Source organism: Hyalella azteca, unplaced genomic scaffold (genome assembly GCF_000764305.2).
Source record: "Hyalella azteca isolate HAZT.00-mixed unplaced genomic scaffold, Hazt_2.0.2 contig10570, whole genome shotgun sequence".
Taxonomy (NCBI): Eukaryota; Metazoa; Arthropoda; class Malacostraca; order Amphipoda; family Hyalellidae; genus Hyalella; species Hyalella azteca.
Window position 1 is genome coordinate 51,945 of NW_025940603.1, and position 17,623 is coordinate 69,567.

At 46.9% G+C, this 17,623-nt stretch overlaps 1 protein-coding gene across 1 annotated transcript in view; it reads right to left on the minus strand.

The window, feature by feature from the left end:
- The window catches only part of LOC108681819 (transmembrane protein KIAA1109), a 55,349-nt gene that overhangs the window by 23,161 nt on the left and 14,565 nt on the right, over positions 1–17,623 (minus strand). Inside the window, 12 exon segments of the mRNA XM_047882487.1 lie at positions 1,718–2,229; positions 2,546–6,404; positions 6,678–6,870; positions 7,845–7,969; positions 10,336–10,470; positions 11,118–11,940; positions 12,460–12,812; positions 13,209–14,047; positions 14,678–14,848; positions 15,615–15,761; positions 16,174–16,327; positions 16,580–17,329. Coding sequence (XP_047738443.1) covers positions 1,718–2,229; positions 2,546–6,404; positions 6,678–6,870; positions 7,845–7,969; positions 10,336–10,470; positions 11,118–11,940; positions 12,460–12,812; positions 13,209–14,047; positions 14,678–14,848; positions 15,615–15,761; positions 16,174–16,327; positions 16,580–17,329 — 8,061 coding nt within the window.

Here is a 17,623-nt window from a genome sequence, read left to right on the forward strand (position 1 = left end):
TAATAAATATGTACTCGTAAGTCTCAGTTACGAGATCTAATAAATTTGTACTATTAAATACATAATAAATATGTACTCGTAAGTCTCGGTTATGAGACCTAATAAATTTGTAGTATTAAATACATAATAAATATGAAATTTAAAAGCGAAGAAAACACCACAAAAATTTAGCATATCTCTTTTGAAAACGTTTCGAAGACCAGCTCCATCGTCAGTTCGATAAATCTAGAACACAGATAAATGCAGAAAATTAATTTGGAATTAACAAAAAAAAAAACACACACACACAGAAGTTAAAAACCTAAATTTACAGACAAAGGGCAGAATAATAAAGTAAGAACCTATCTATTCACAATTTCTAATGGATAAGAACTATAGGCAGCATTTAAACTAGGCTTCTCTTTAAAAATATACAAGGATTCCAAAATACGCAGATCAGAAGCACCAGAACTATAAGCTAAAACCTTAAAGTCTGTGTCGGACACTGGAACGTTGCACTGTTCGGCGTGAGTGCGCACAGCCGAATGAGGAGGGCGCGATAGTAACTGTCCAGTCCTATAACTCCTACCTCTATGCTCAGCGACCCTAGTGTAAAGGTTGCGTGCCGTCATTCCGACGTTCGCAGATGCACATCGTGCACAAGTAAATTTATAAATAGGGACGATCGCATATGAGGAGGAAGGATATCTTTGTACCTAAAAAACGAACCTATTTTGAAATTATTCACCAGTAAGATACGAAGATTAATGTCCGGGAAGTATTTCATAAACATTGCTTGGTGTTTTCTTCGCTTTTAAATTTCTAGTGAATCTGCGATTAAAGCAATCTAGTGGCTTTTTCACTATAATAAATATGTACTCGTAAGTCTCGGTTATGAGACCTAATAAATTTGTACTATTAAATACATAATTAATATGTGCTCGTAAGTCTCAGTTGTCAGTAACGGGCTTATATATTAGCCTGAAGACACAGTAATAATTACGAGCGCCTCATTTTGAAGTTGATAGTCTTGATTTGTTCTAACTGCTTAAACATTTACGTAGGCTGTGCCATTAAATAAATAATGTGAAGGCTAATACTATCATGTGTGTAAAATACAACTGATTCAAGTTAAAATAATGGGCGTTCGAAGTTATTGCTAACAACCAATCTTACTTAACATCAGTTACTCAAGCGATCAGGAGAACCTCTGAGTGCAGGATGCTGTGAAAAAGAGAAGGACACGAAATTTGTCGGCTATATTTCTCCATTATTGTCCTGGAGAAGAAAATGGGACTAGACCACACACTCACTCACCAAATCCTGCAGTTCACGGGAAGGTCCACTCACCAAATCCTGCAGTTCACGGGAAGGTCCACTCACCAAATCCTGCAGTTCACGGGAAGGTCCACTCACCAAGTCCTACAGTTGAAGAGAACGGCCCACTTACGACCCACACTTTTTGGGACGGTCCACTCACCAGGTCCTGGAGTTCACGTGACGGTCCACTCACCAGGTCCTGGAGTTCACGGGACGGTCCACTCACCAGGTCCTACAGTACACGGGACGGTCCACTCACCAAGTCCTGAGGGACGGTCCACTCACCAGGTCCTGGAGTTCACGTGACGGTCCACTCACCAAGTCCTACAGTTCATGGGACGGTCCACTCACCAAGTCCTGCAGTTCAAGGGAACGGTCCACTCACCAAGTCCTACAGTTCACGGGACAGTCCACTCACCAGGTCCTGGAGTTTGGTGGAGAAGGAGAGTTTATGTGACGGGAGATGAGCCGTAAACTTGGCCTTGGAGCCCGTAACGCCCCGACACGTGAGCTGCTCCATACGATACTGCGCCTGCAGGGACGGCAGCAGAGCGGCCTGCACGCACACGCTCTGCAGCACCAGCGAGAACCGCACCACCAGCGGCTGCAGGAGAGGAGATTTCTGCCCTCCTCCTCCTCCTGCTGCTGCAGCAGACATGAGGTGGTCGTCGTGTACTGCTGACGAGGAAGGTTGTTGTTGCTCGTGCAAGGAAGGTTCCTCGTGTAGAGGTGGAGGGAAGCAGGGGGTCTGGGTGCTGTGGTAAGGGCGGGGGGAAGCGTCCGGGTCGTCGACGGTTGCAGCGCGGCTGAGTCTTGGAGCGGGTCTAGCGACCCGTAGCTCCTGAAGGGTGGACGAGAGTTGCTTGGTGCCGCGGGTCATCATGTCGTGCAGGATGACGGGGTGTTGCGGGATGCGCACCTCGATGTCGCCTTCAGCCAGAAATGATTAGCGAACAAACTCGTATTAGATTTTAAATTCTTTATCAATAAATTTATTTTCACGAATTAAGAATAGACATACAAAAAATAGATACAAATGAAATAATCGCAATAAAACTTTGCAAAATGAAAATACATACGCATAACACATTTTCTACACAGACGGGAATATTTGGAATATATGACTGGAATATTTGGAATATGGAAAAAAGCACCAATATAAATCACATCCGGGTAATAATTAAGACAAGATAACTAAGTATGTTCAAATATAAGCATAGTTTCAAGGTAACATTGCAGTGCTCACCTATACTAATGAGGGCCGAGTTCCTCTCCTTAGCCTTGCGCAGGACGCTGGAGTAGAGCGCCTGCGACCGAGCGATGGCCACCCGCACGACCGTCTGCTGCGGGTTGCCCTCCAGCAGCACGATGCTGCTCGTGTCCACCTGTCCAGTGACGCTCAGCTCCGTGTTGCTGTTCTCCTCGCGAATTTTCTCTTTGTAAGTCAAGGAAGACTGCAGGCCTGTCATCTGAGCCTCGAGTTTGAGACCGCTCAGTGACGCTAGAAGTCGAGTGCGATGAATTTTAGCAACACCCAGAACAACAAGAGGAGTTCTTTCCCCTTCAATCAGAATCTGGATGCGGTCAGTGACTAGAGGCACGCTAGCATCTTCGTTGGCGTCCATGGCAGCATCAGGTTCACCAGGCTTGTGATCTTTGTAATAGCGTCTGCTCGCAGCGGCTTGGCTCAAGGTCTTGGTCTCGGGAGTGGTTGTGTACAAGTCGAGGAGGCAGTAAACGTTACGCCAACACCGCGGTGTGCTGGGCACCGTAGGGGCAGTTGGTGTTAACGGAGGAACATCAGATAAGGGCAAGAGAGGCGATTTTTCAGGGCCAACGTTTGCCCCATCGCCACCAGAGCTGGTGATGTGCAGACCTAGTAAGGGGCTGTGAGTGGAGCGGTCCAGCCCGAAATTCATGTATCCTTTACCGAGCTTAGTTGAAGATCTGAGACGCTGAGCGAAACTCTGAGGACGCCCAAGTTTGGTGTTGGATGAAACATTAGAGGAGGTGGATGGGGCTGGGGGAGGTACAGGGGAGTTGGGGCGCGATGTCATCACAGAGGCTTCAGACACGGTGGAGAGACCCACAAGAGGAGGAAGAGGGGGAGTCGCACGCAGCGAAACAGAAGATCCTACAGAGCCTCGCTGGTCTAACTTACCACCAAGAGACGAGAGGGTTGCGCGTTCTTGGTCTTCACTGATGCTGCTTGTGCTGGGGGGCTGATATCGCTGCTCTTGGAATATTTCTGAATGATAATGAGGAAGCATTGACGAGTTGAGACCATGCAAAGCGCCTGGCCGTTTGTCTCTCAGGCCTTTCTGAGTCTGCTTTGCGTTCTTATACATGCTGGTGATCTGATGAAGAAGTCGCAGAAGGGGCATGTTCACTTGCTGTGACACATAGCTGATGTCCAGGCTGAACTTGACCAAAGTCGACATATGTCGCTTGAGGGCGGAACGTGACACAAACAAAGCTGGGCCCGACCAACTATTGTCTGCCATCTTGCTAACGTCCAAATCTAACCCAGCTTTTTGGCACACGAAAGCAGGCAAATCAGACTGGCTCTTTGAATGTGATGGCACAGATCCCGACTTTATTTCACTCTCGACGATGTGAACGCGCAAGGCTTCAACCATGGCGAGAACGCAAACGTTGGGGCCAAGTTGTTCAAGGGCGCGAGCAGGAGCTTGCTGCGTCTGCACGCCGATGCTAGCGAGCAGTGGAGCGAAGATTATATGAGCAGCGAAGAACTGGTCTCCTTGTGACATCTCTTGAGGAGACTCGTTGCCCTCACCCTCCGAGAAAACCGGAAAATCTGAGGGCTCATGCGGCGAATGCATCGGGGGCAAAAAGTCCTCAGTGGTGAAGGAAACGTCGGGTGCTTGGTGCTTACAGTCTTCCTGATTGGCCATCCAATTGTAGAGGTCGTTGTTTTTGTCAGTAAAGGAAGGCGATCCTTCATTAACGTATATCTCATTGTCACTAGATTCTTCGTCATCTGAGTCCTGTCTTCTCAGATTGGGATACAAAAGCGGGCCAGTTTCAGCAGACTGTTGGGCAGGTCCCGTGCGACGCGCGGGAGGAGGCCGGGGTGGAGGAACTCTGGGTACTGGAGCAGGAGGCGGCGACTTGGTCTTAAAGAAGCTCAAATTTGGTGTGACCGCCGAAAGTTTGGGAAGGTTGAACGTAACATGAGGAGAGCGGATAGGAAACACAACGGACGCGCGAGATGACGTCATTGGGTACGAAGGAAGCGCAGGTTTTGGTGGCAGTTGAGTGGAGCCGCTGCTGAATGCGGCGTCCGTGATGTCCTCGCCTGCAGCGCTGCTCATTGCACTGCCAGCAAGAGCTCGGCCCTCACCTTCCTTGGTGGTCACATCGACGGTAGGCTTCAAACAACCATGTGGTGGTACGGTGCCGGGGGACCTCGGTTCTTGGTTCAAGGTGGCAGAGGCAGACCGAGAGACCGGCGCATTTGTAACAGAACTTCGAGGTGCAATCCGGAATTTGACGTGAGTTTTACCTGGCTGCTGATGCCTGACAGTCCTCTCCATGAGAGATGGAATGTACAAAACGTTCTTCCACTGGCGGCTTAGTACAATGATTGCTTGTCTAAGCGTTGCCAGTTTAGGTAAAAACGTTGGCGATAAATTAGCTTCCAGGTCTTCGAGCTTGTGGGGGAGCAAGAGATACCTCCTGAGGACGTTACAGAGCTGACAAGATGGATCCTCGAGGAGAGTCTGACTAACAGGCTGGACTTTCCAGTACCGAGGCTTGTCAGGCACGTGGATGCTGGGCACTTCCAGAGCGTCAGTCATGAGTGACGCAATGACGGCGAGACGACGCATCTCTGCGTTGTGCAGACAGAGACCCGCGGCGACTGTGAGTCGGTCAGTTGGGTTCATCCAAGCGTCGATGCTGGGACTGGCTGTGCTCAGGAGGTTCCAGTCGAGGCGAGTGTAGTCTATTTTGCGAGTGATGGGAGTGTGAGGAGGGGCGGCAAAGTTCAGCCACACACTTCTGATTTCACCAGAAAATGAAGTGATGTCTTTTTTGCAGGCTTTAACACTCGCGCTTTTGCTAACATTATCCTCCTCGTCGTTCACAGGATGTTCCTCTTTTGAGTGATCATCAGAAGGTTTAGGAGCATCTTCATGCGCGGAGTTATCAGGTGGAGGAGTCAAAACTGTTGATTTTCTCTTCCTTGGTTCATCAGTGGAAGCTTTCCCTGTTGTTTCTTCCTTGTCATCTTTGCCGCTACCTCCGCTCTCCTCACTGCCTCCTGAATAACCAACGCTGCTCACGTCGTCGGCTGGTCCAACCTTGAAGGAAGCGCAGCTACTATTGCTACCACCATCAACGTGTTCGTTACTACCGAGATCCTGACTACCACTGCGCGACAAGTTCTTTGCCGCTTTAGCATCGATGGTCGTGCTAGGAGAACTCAGGTTGTCGCTGGTACTGGCGTTATCTTGATCATCATCAACAGTGTTGCCATTTTTATCTTCGGCATTATTTTCTTTCTCATTGTCTTCTTTCTTGGCTTGCGTAGCTCCAAATCCCTTGCGTTTGATAGCTTTAAGAGCGATCTTCTCGAGTCCAGCCTCGAACATAATGAAGCCCATCTTACCAGCACCCAAGTGAGAGTCCATGAAGTTCTCTTTCTCAGCCTTGCAACATCGTTGGTACGAGAACAGCACCTTGGAACGATGCTTGGGTATAGCAGTGATGTCGGCATCCTGCAGCAGTGTGCTTTCGTTCTGCAGCCTTCGTAACTGAGCGTGTGAGCGACCGATGTTAATGGACATCATATTTTCCTCACGCTGCTTCACGCAGCGTTCGATGTAGACGGGCTGAGAGAGAATTTCAACCGCCTGGCGGTTCTTGGCTTTACGGCGCTTCTTTTGCTTGCCAGGAAGCTTTGGCGGCCGCTGCACGATCTGCACGGAGCGGTTCGAGTGTTGCCCCGTGGAGAACCGCAGGTTCACATCGTCCAGACACACCGACACGAGGGATACGCACGTCAGGTCCTTGGTGTTCTCCAGGGCAGAGAAGGATATGACGGCCTCCACCACCGAGGCTTGCAGCAGCGTCATGTTCACCTGTGCCGAAAATAACGTCAAATGTGATACTTCCTTTCTACTGAGATCTATTTTATCTATTTCAAGAAAAAAATAAATTTACAAGGTGATATTAATTCTCAGAAAAACAATAATGAAACTTGTAGCGTCATGTTAGCGGTGTAGATAGCTTCATAAAACATGTAGGTAGTTCCTACATCAAAGATGAAGATAGCTATTTGGAACACGTAGTTCTTACACCAAGAACCACATATTTCAACATGTAAAGAGCTTTAAAAATGTAAATAGTTTCACCCTGGGTATAGAAAGCTGTCCCTGTAGTCGCTGGTAGCAGCTCTCCCTGTACGTTGACGTCACGAAGGACGGCTGCTGCTGCTGGGGGGGGTTACCGCCCCCCGGAGTCACGTGGTCGTCCTCCCGCCAGGGGGCGAGTGGGCCACCACGAGGTGACGTCGACGATGATGACGATAGCTGCAAGTCCCTCATGCTGCTCATGGCAGGAATTATCATTATTTATGAGAAAAATTGTGTTCTCAATTCAAAAAACAATTAAAAACTTTTAAGTTTGTGAACGATAAACATAGTTCACTTATATTCATTATTCGATTGATGCGATCATTTGTTCCCATATGCATTTTTGTTCATTCTGGCGAAATTATTCCATTACGTCTGGCGAAGCTGCGCCAGTGACATGTGAGTCAGACCTATAGCAGTTGGAACTGTGTAGTACTAGGTCAGGTCTGAGCGTCTGTGCGTCAGGTATTCAGTCGTGTCCCGCCAGCCCTACAGTGAGGTTCATACCTGAACCCGCTCAGCTGTGTTAACTTTCAGCATTCTGTGCTTAACGCTGGAGTTGTGGCTGTGCCGTGAGGACTTAGTCTTACCTGCTATCGTTCGCCTATGCGAATTAACGTAACCTAAACTACGTGCATTAATGTTGTGCAATAGTGAATAGAATTGAAAGTCTCTTATAATAGTTATTTTAGTCGGAATTTGTGCTTTACCTTTACCATCTTTTACTAATTTTAAGCAAAGTAGTCAATAAACTATTTTAAGTGTGTTTTGTCGTGATTATATTCCCTGGCCACTGAACCGGCTTTAACTATGACTGGGAGATTTGAACGGCATTGTAGGTTAGAATTTGGATGAATGAGCACAGTAGCCTGGAAATTATTTATTCATTGTTCTGGCCTGTGAGCGGTGAGCATTCGATCCTGATAGTGAATTACAAGCCTAACGTTCAGATTGACTTGTAGCAAGTATAGCTCTGGCCGGTGACAAGTTAAATATCTTTAAAAAAATTGTGTTCTCTTGGTAATAAAATTCTTAATAAAATATACAACAATGAAGTTAACTGATGATGGTAGAATAGAACCTAACTATGAAGAAAGCCTTAACCAGAAAATTTATACGTAAAGTATTTGACAAAAGAGATAAACATGAACTGTTAACATAACATACCTGGACCAGTACATGTACCGCTCCTTCTTAAGCGTGTTCTTGGCCTCGACAGTAGCAATGGAATGTTGGTGCGCCTGATTAATGATGGTCATTGGGTGCAGGCTCTCCAGCACACCTCGCAATGACTGCAAAAATTAAGGTGATTATTACCTATACTTTGCCAATTTGCTGAAAATTTTATTGAAGAAATTAACGAAATAAAGTAAAAAACATTTCAGCAAAGGTAACGAAATTACAACTTTTTTAGTCAACGGACGAAAGTTAACAAGACCTCAAGATTGAATATAACGGTAATAGATTAGATACTCCCCTCGCAACGACTGCAAAATTAGGGCCATTATTACCTATCCCTTGCCTATTTGCTGAAAAATTATTGAAAGGATCAACGAAATAAAGTAAAAAAATATAACTCAGTACTCACTGCAGTGAGTGACAGAGAGCGCATTTTCTCGTCGACGAAAACTTGAGGTCACGGACGGACGGACAGACAGACGGACATGGCGAGCACAATAGTGCATTTTTTCCATAAATGAGAAAATGCGCTAAAAACTCTTCAGCAAAGGTTACGAAATTACAATTTAATAAGTCAACGGATGAAAGTTAACAAGACCTAAGAATTGAATATAAGGGTAATAGATTAAATACACCCCTCGCAACGACTGTAAAAATGAGGGTTATTACAGCCCGACGCAAAAGGTTAGCCCCACCCCTTTAAAACATCATAACACATCGAGTTTAGCCAGTTTTAACGTGCAAATGGTGGCAAACGATTTGTCTTGCGCTCTGCAATCTATAGCAGGTGAAATTTGGTGAAAAAGTTAATTACTGCAGGAAAAATCAAGTGGTTCGTGTTTTTTGCACCGACGCAAAAGGTTAGCCCCACTTTGCAAGTTTGGCGCTCTTGCGGACAGGACGCAGCGTAGACTCGCTGCAAAGGGTGCGTTCATAGCGTATTAGTTGTGCACGGATCTTATGCTCACCTAGGCAAGAAATGGCCGCGGGAAAGCCTCTAACTGAGTTTCAGAAATGTGGCATTCAAGCCCTGATGGCGCTGCCTGAGGGCGAGCGTCCTAGCTGGCGTCGAATGGAGGCACAAGTGGGGTGTAGCCGCAAAGCCATCTCCAACTATCTCAAGGACCCCGTGAACTACGGAAAGCGGCACACCAAAGGCCGCCCCAAGAAGATGTCGGCCCGTGACACGCGTGGCCTCTTCCGAGTTGCGGCGCCCGGCGACTTGAGCGCGCCCAAACTAGTCCAAAAGTTGGAGCTCAATGTCTCCAAGTCTACCGTCTCTCGCACCCTCGCGTCCTCCGGCATCTTCCAATACGTGAAGATGAACAAGGCCCCTCAATTGACCGAGGCTCACAAGCATGCCAGGATCGCCTGGGGCACAAAGTATATATGCAAGTACTAGTGATGACACCTGGGCCAAAACCATCTTCTCTGATGAGAAGAAATGGAATTTGGATGGCCCAGATGGTCTGAAGTACTACTGGCATTGCCGCAGGAATGATCCGAAGGCAGCTTTTAGCCGCCAAAATGGCGGGGGCAGAGTAATGGTGTGGGGGGCCTTTCATGCAAACGGGACGAGCAGACTCGTCTTCCTCGAAAGCAACCAGTGCGCGGACGACTATGTCCAAACGCTCGAGGACCATCTACTTCCCGTCATCCGCCACCAAATTCGCCGCAGCGCCATCTTCCAACAAGATAATGCCTCAATCCATACGGCGCGCACGACCAAGGCCTTCTTCAAGCGTGCCAAAATCCGGGTTATGGACTGGCCAGCCAAGTCCCCCGATCTGAATCCCATTGAAAACGTCTGGGGGTACATAGCTGGGATCGTCTACGCCTGCGGGAAGCAGTATGACACGAAGGAAAAACTCGAGTTGGCCATTCAAGCCGCCTGGTCCAATCTGAACCCAACTACCTCCGTAGATTGTCTCAGGGCATGGAAAAGCGGTGCTTGGATGTCTACAAAGTCAACCGAGAGCATATCGGTAAATAAACTTTAGTTTTGCAGCTGACGTATGTTTTGTTTTGCCTAAAATGTCAAAATGTACAAAGTGGGGCTAACCTTTTGCGTCGGTGCAAAAACATGTCTTTTTCATTTTCTCCGTTACTAATTACATTTTCACTACAGTCTATTGTATTTTGATTACTGAGACCAAGACGATTCGTTTGCCACCATTTGCACAATAAAACTCGCAAAACTCGATGTGTCATGATGTTTTAAAGGGGTGGGGCTAACCTTTTGCGTCGGGCTGTATTACCTATCCTTTGCAACCTTGCTGAAAAATTATTGAAGAAATCAACGAAGTAAAGTAAAATATTTCAGCAAAGGTAACGAAATTACAACTTTACTAGTCAACGGACGGAAGTCCTGTTATATTTACCTTAGAAGTGAATATAGCGGTAATAGATTATATAAATAATAAATAAATAAATATATAAATAAATAATAAATGACTAAATAAATGAATAAAAAGATTACCTCGAGGAGCTGATGGACGGACTCTACACCGAGGGGAGACAGTGCGATGTTGACGTCCTTGTACAGCTTGATGACGAGCGTCGTGCTCGTGGCTGACACAAGCCCGCACCCGCCTACAACTGCTGAGCTCTCCGCCTACCGTCAAGTTATTATATAAGTTTTATTACTCACAATTAATGCGTTGAGAATTAATTACTTGAATATTACTAATGGTATATAGAGTGAAATTATTTATTTAAACGCGCATCAGTTTCGATTGTAGCGTGAACTGAAATGAATGCCAAGATTTAATTAAACCTCGTCACACTCGAAGGAATGGATGGGACTTTGTGCAATTATCGATGCTTTTATTGCCCTTGTGTGTGTCATGCTGACCCAGCATATCCCGACAAAAGGGAGTATCAGTGCTACGTCTGCTCTCTGCTCATGCTGTGCGTGGGTAAAAAAGTGTGTCACAACATTTGGACAAAATGATTACCGTCAACTGCATGGAGTGACTTCAGCCACCCGGGGTGACTTCGGCCACACCTACAACAGAAGCAAATGGCAGCAAAACAAAATAATAAAAGTTGGCCAAAGTCACCCCGGTGGCCAAAGTCACCCCTGTAGCCAAAGTAACCCCAGTCACTTTGGCCAACATTAATTATTTTGTTTTGCTGTCATTTGCTCCTGTTGTAGGTGTGGCCGAAGTCACCTCAGTTGACGGTACTTAATTTTTCCGAGTGCAGCTTACGAGTACCGAAGGAATAAAATTTTTAAAGAACGAAGTAAATGAGACGAACCTCAGCGGCCTCCTTGGAGCAGCTGTCGTCGTCCTCGTCGGTGAAGGAGAAGAGAGGAGGGGCGTACGGATGGGACGGAGTGTGAAGTGGCTCCCCGGATTGATAACTCGGTCCACATACGTCACAGGGATCTTGACTGTGTTGACGTGATAACCAATCAGAGGTCTCAACCATCCTTATGGCAGTAAATCCTTCACTGAGTTTCTCGAAGTTGGGAGTGTAAAGGTCCCCTTGGGGAGCCATGCCGCTGCTCCCAAACCGCTCGTCGCCGCTGAAAGATGGCACCCCGCAGTTCCAGTTGACGCAGCGTAACTGAGTCATGTGGTTCTTGTACGAAGGAAGGAGCAATGGACAGTCAATAATTGGTTTGTTTAGCTGCACTTGGAGATCTACAAGCGCCATATCCTCCTGTGACGAGACGGCAGACAGGAAAGATGTGCTCGAGATGCTTCCAATTTCCGATAAATGGTCACTATCGTAGTGTCTGTGAGACTTCGTTTCGTGTTGGAAAGCAGTTCGGTGAAGCTGCGGCTCATCGGCCACTGAGAGATCTGAGTCACTGTGACACAGTAACATCGTCCTACTGCTGCTAAGACCATCAGTAGCAGCGGCCAATAGACCAGGTCCTGAGGTCTGTGTGCTGGTCTGTTTAGCATGAAGGAACATATCGTGACCTCTGTTGCTGTTACTGCTGCTGCTGTTACTACTACTGTTACTACTGCTGCTGCTACTGCTGCTACTGTTGCTGTTGCGGTGTGAACGGTTGTGACCAGGCGAGGTGACGAATGTTGGGCTGTCCACTCCTACACTTCCATAATATTGACTGCAAATGAAGGGGAAATGTAAAATTTCAACATTGTAGTTCTACATAATGAGAATAGAGATCAAAAATCAAACAACATGAGCAGAAAATTCCTATTCGTTACTTTCCCGCAAAATTTAGATGCATGCCAGATTCGGCAACAGGTACCGCCCAGGACTCGGGAGCACGTAAATCAGCTTCTGGTCACGGATTGAAGAAAAGCCTCTGGGCAGCTGGCATGACAAGGCTCGGCCAACCCTTGCCATTCTCCCATGCAAGTCAAACTTGTCATACTGCCATGTTCTATTTATTCGCTAAGGAAATTTTGGCCAGAAGCTGATTTTGATCGTGTCGTCGACCCAGAATAACGTAACACAGAATGTAGCGACTTTTGTGCAGAAGCCTAGGCGATACCTAAATTTTGTTAAAGCTAGCGAGACCTTTCAATAGGAATCAAGAATAGGTCAAACATTATAAGAATTAAAAACTTGAATATTTGAAGAATGAAATGTGAAATTAATTGATAATAGCTGTAAGTACCTGGAATCGAACGAGCCCGGACTGATGGTGGCGTCAGCAAAGGAGTCGGTGTGGTGAGCGGTGGGTGGGGACGTGGGGGGAGAGTCGGTGTGGGGGTGAACAGGAGGGGATGTGGTTGAGGACTGTCGTGAGAGGGGATGTGGTCGTCGGTAGAGAGGAGATGGCAAGGGGGAAGCGAACTGAGACGAGTGTGGGCTGTAGTGGGAGGGGGCAGCGTAGTATGGGGAGCTGGAGGATGAGGAGTTGTGGGGAGCAGAGAGTCCCCCCAGTGGGTGTTGGGGGAGCGTGGGCATACTGAGCAGGGAGGAGGAGGGGGAGAGGGAGCTTTGTCGAGGGGCACCAGCGAGGCTCTGCTGCTCAAATAAAATTATTCAAGTTTTAAGTTTCCTGCAGTGAAGAATTAGTGACAAAATGACTTATTTCAACTAAAGACAACTGTGATCCATAAGTTTTTTGTACATGGAGCAAGTAGTGGCGGCCAGTATAAATTTCAGATACAAACAACCACTAATTGTCATGCTACTGGCTTCATATACAGGGGTACTGGGCCCTTCCGTGGCCAGTAGCGCCCATACAGGAACACAATAGTACGGTAAATAGTGCCTGTTAGTATTCGGAAATTGTACTGGCCGCCACTGCGGTGTGGACAAGCGTAACACTTATGCATAGTGATAATACTGATATAATAACTTCGTATGTAATTCAGGATAAACAAATAAAACAGGTTTTCACATGCCATACAAACTTACCTGGTCTTCATCGGCGGAGTAGAAAGCCTCGCTGAGAGCTTCGCTGCCCAGGGAAATGGTGCGCTGAACGCGGGCGCTGAAACTCTCGCTGCCCTCCACGCTGTGCTGAGAATCTGCGCTGAATTTTGCCCGCATATCAACAAGTTCATTTTTCCTGTGCGGAGTACAGGACGGACTGACGGACGACGAGGCGTGCAGCGGGAGCTCGGTCTGTAGGGACAAGCTCGACGGCATGCGACTTTCTCGAGCTGCCGCGTTGCTGCCGTATTGGTCAGCTCTTAAATCTGACAAGCTTCCTGGTGAAATTTCCCGGGAATTGGGAACTTTTAGCGCCGCGGAGTTCCTGCCTAGTGAGAGGAACTGATGTTCTGTACGTGGCACAGTCTGCGAGAGTTGACGTGTGTAGCTACTGGACTGGGACATGTGGGGCCTTACTTTGCTCGCACGTCGGATGTCAATATCAGGGAAACTTGATGGCAACGGAGAGGAGTTGCCACCTCTGCCATATCCAGCACTTAAACTATACTTGACACGTGCGCGGTCACCGGCGCCGAGGTCGTAATGCGGTACAACAAGTTTAGTGTAGTTACCCGCATTGAACACAAGCTCTCGAGTGTTCAGTAAACTCTGACAGTACCCAAGATCTTCTTCGGGACCACTGATCCTGAATTGGGCAACATTATAACCTTCGATGATATCCTGGCGGCTGAACTTGAAGAACCGCAAGCCGTTGCGGTTTGACCCGAAGAAGGCGCAGCCTCCCACACACCCGCAGCGCCCCTTGGGGCTAGAGAGGGGCTGTGCTGGGTGCTTTGAGCTCCCAGGTTGCGGGGAGTTCGCTGTTAAAGGAAGTGGCGCGTGAGAGCGAGGAGGGGAAAATCAAGGTTAAAAGTCACTTGATTCTCAATACAGAAATCAGGAAATCAGGATCAAGAAAATTGAAGAGTGAAATTATGAAGGTTAAGGACAGATTGATTCTCTATGGAGAGATCAGGATAAGAGAATGGTAATGAAAATTAATGCATAGAAGATTTGGCATACGTGTATTGATGAATAATGTATGTTAATGTAATAATAATAGGGAGAAACTTATACTTGCTGGTCCATAGGAACCATAGGGAGAACTGCTGGAGGACTTACACTCACTGGTCCATAGGAACCATAGGGAGAACTGCTGGAGGACTTACACTCACTGGTCCATAGGAACCATAGGGAGAACTGCTGGAGGACTTACACTCACTGGTCCATAGGAACCATAGGGAGAACTGCTGGAGGACTTACACTCACTGGTCCATAGGAACCATAGGGAGCGCTGCTGTAGGACTTACACTCGCTGGTCCATAGGAACCATAGGGAGCGCTGCTGTAGGACTTACACTCGCTGGTCCATAGGAACCATAGGGAGCGCTGCTGGAGGACTTACACTCACTGGTCCATAGGAACCATAGGGAGCGCTGCTGTAGGACTTACACTCGCTGGTCCATAGGAACCATAGGGAGCGCTGCTGGTGGTCATGCATGGTAAGGAAGCTCCTTTGGAGCGTATGGACGTCGGTGTGCTGCACGTCAGAGTTCACGGCCGCGTCCAGGAACAGCGGGCCGAGGGAGATGGAGCCCACCTCCAGCCACACCTCCCCACCCGCTGCAGGAGAGGCGGCAATGTTAATGCTAATTTATTCAGTTTTATAAATAAAATTTAAATGCTTCATGAATATTAGATAGCGCGGAATATAAATCGTGAATTAAAACCGCAAGTATATAAAAAGAGGAGCCAACAAGACCGAACCCACCTCCAGCCACACCTCGCCAGCCGCTGCACGAGAGGTGACACTATAATAACCATTATTACTACTGTTATTATAACTCAAATCCACAAAGTCTTTCTGTCATCTAAGCTTTAATTATTCACGTTGGAGTCCGTATCGCGGATTAAATGTTTGGTAATCCTGGTATTGATATTAGTAAATGTTTGGTATTCTCAGCGGACATAGAGCGAAAGATTAATCTTTAACGTGGTACAGATTAAGAAATATCGGACTATAGCAATATGATTTTTATTAATGTTACTATGGATAATTCAGAGATGGCGTTTTAAAATGTTTGTACGCTTGGGAATGAAAATAAATTGATAAAACGAACAGCGTAAAATGAATCTCTCTGGAAATATGCTGAAGAAGAATCAGGCAACAACCATGATAATAACAATAATTATAACCCTTATAATGATGAAAATAATGGTAATAAATAGTATTTAATATTGTAATAACAGTAATAATGATAAAGATGAAAATAATGGTAATAAAAAGTATTTACAATTATAGTATGAGTAATAATGATAATGATTAAATTAATGGTAATAAATAGTAGTTACAATAGTAATAAGAGTAATAATAACGTCCGTGACTGACCGGGCTCTCTGAGGGGTCCGGACGAGTGGCTGCCGCCGTGGCCCGGAATGACCGGGGCCCCGGAGTCGGGGTCTGCCGTAGCGGACCCGCGGCCCGCGGTGGTGGAGCTGTGGGAGCTGCCGCCCCCCGCGCTGGAGTTCAGGTAACCTGAGGTGAAACGTGAGTCAGGTGAAACGTGGGTCTGGTGAAACGTGAGTCAGGTGAAACGTGAGTCAGGTGAAACGTGAGTCAGGTGAAACGTGAGTCAGGTGAAACGTGAGTCAGATGAAACGTGAGTCAGGTGAAACGTGAGTCAGGTGAAACGTGAGTCAGGTGAAACGTGAGTCAGGTGAAACCCATAGAAGGTCGGGTGGCGATGGCTTTGTCAGCGACGGGATAATATGGCCTAGTCAAAGCTAGCACCATTATATTTTTTAGCTTATAATATTATTATGTTATTACAATATAAAATTATATTATATTAATATATAATCATAAAATATAATAAAATAAAAAATAAACTATAATAATATGATGACATAAAATTATATTATTATATTATATTATATTATGATCAGACCAGGAGCTGCGCTGGCGCCCCGGAGCGTGTGCTGGGAAGAGGCCGGATAATCCGACACAAAATTGCGGATGCGGACGGTCTGTACGAAGGCCGTGACGCCGGCCTGCGCGTGCTCGCCGTGCAGGTTGCAGGTCGCTATGCGGATGGGGTAAGCCTGCCGTGCAATGCAAAATATAAATGCATTGTTCATACTTCAAATGCATTCTTCATACTTCAAATGCATACTTCATACTTCAAATGTATACTTCATACTTCAAATGCATACTTCATACTTCAAATGTATACTTCATACTTCAAATGCATACTTCATACCTTTAAATGCATTCTTCATACTTCAAATGCATACTTCACACTTCAAATGTATACTTCATACTTCAAATGCATAATTCGTGATTCACACAAGCACCTGCAAGCTGATGTCCACGGACTGGTCAACAAGATGCAGGTGCACAGCATCGATGCTGGCACGGACCATCCTGTACTTGATGGTGTCCACTGAAGGACAATAGTTGGGCTTGCGATGGCTCTTCTCACCGTCTTCAGTCTTGGGCTCGTCTGAAGTGGGTCCAGATTCTGGTCCGAACTTCCCTTCGTTCGACGATGGTTCGTACGATGGTCCTCCACTCTTCTTCTTTGGTGGTAGGGACTTTTTGTCAGGACCCGCAGGTTTGGATCGCTGTTGTTGGTAGTAGTGGGACACGCCCCTCCTGAGGGCGGTGACGCCAGATATGCTGGTGTCAGCTGAGGGCGTCAATGGGACTTTTGGAGTCACGGGAACCTTTGGAGTCACGGGGACTTTTGGAGTCAAAGGGACCTTTGGAGTGACGGGGACTTTTGGGGTCAAGGGGACTTTTGGAGTCCCAACCCCGGCAGAGCCTTTGCTCGTACCCGCAGAAGAAGAAGGGATGAGGGAAGTCTTGTTGTCCATAGGCTTGCCCACAGGAGTTCTGCAAGTCTCGGGATTTCCAAAGGGCGTCCCACATGGTGTGGTCCCGCCCTCTGGAGCCTCAGGATGCTTGTCTGACAGACCAACGGGACACTCGGTCTGGGGGCGGCCATGATGACACAGCAGGTGCGGTCTAGATGGTCTAAGGCAATTCTCGCTGTCTGTAGCCGTCAGCAAGAACGTTTCCACGCCCGTTACTATGTTCTGAAGCTGCAAATTGAACAGAAAGGTAACGTATTTACATATTATCAGGGATTCACATTAATAAATATTAGACATCTACGATACTATATAGGAACAAACTGCATGTCAAAATAATTTTAAATATTTCAGTCAATTGAACACATAGAGAGAAACAATCTTTGCTACTTTGTGCACAAGTGGCCGTACCTTCAGAACTTGCTCGAGTACACGTAGCGGCCCAAGCACATGAATCGGTTGATTTCTCATCTACCATTGGTGGGTTCAATTTATAAAGCCGTCAATGATTGGCTAATGGAGTTA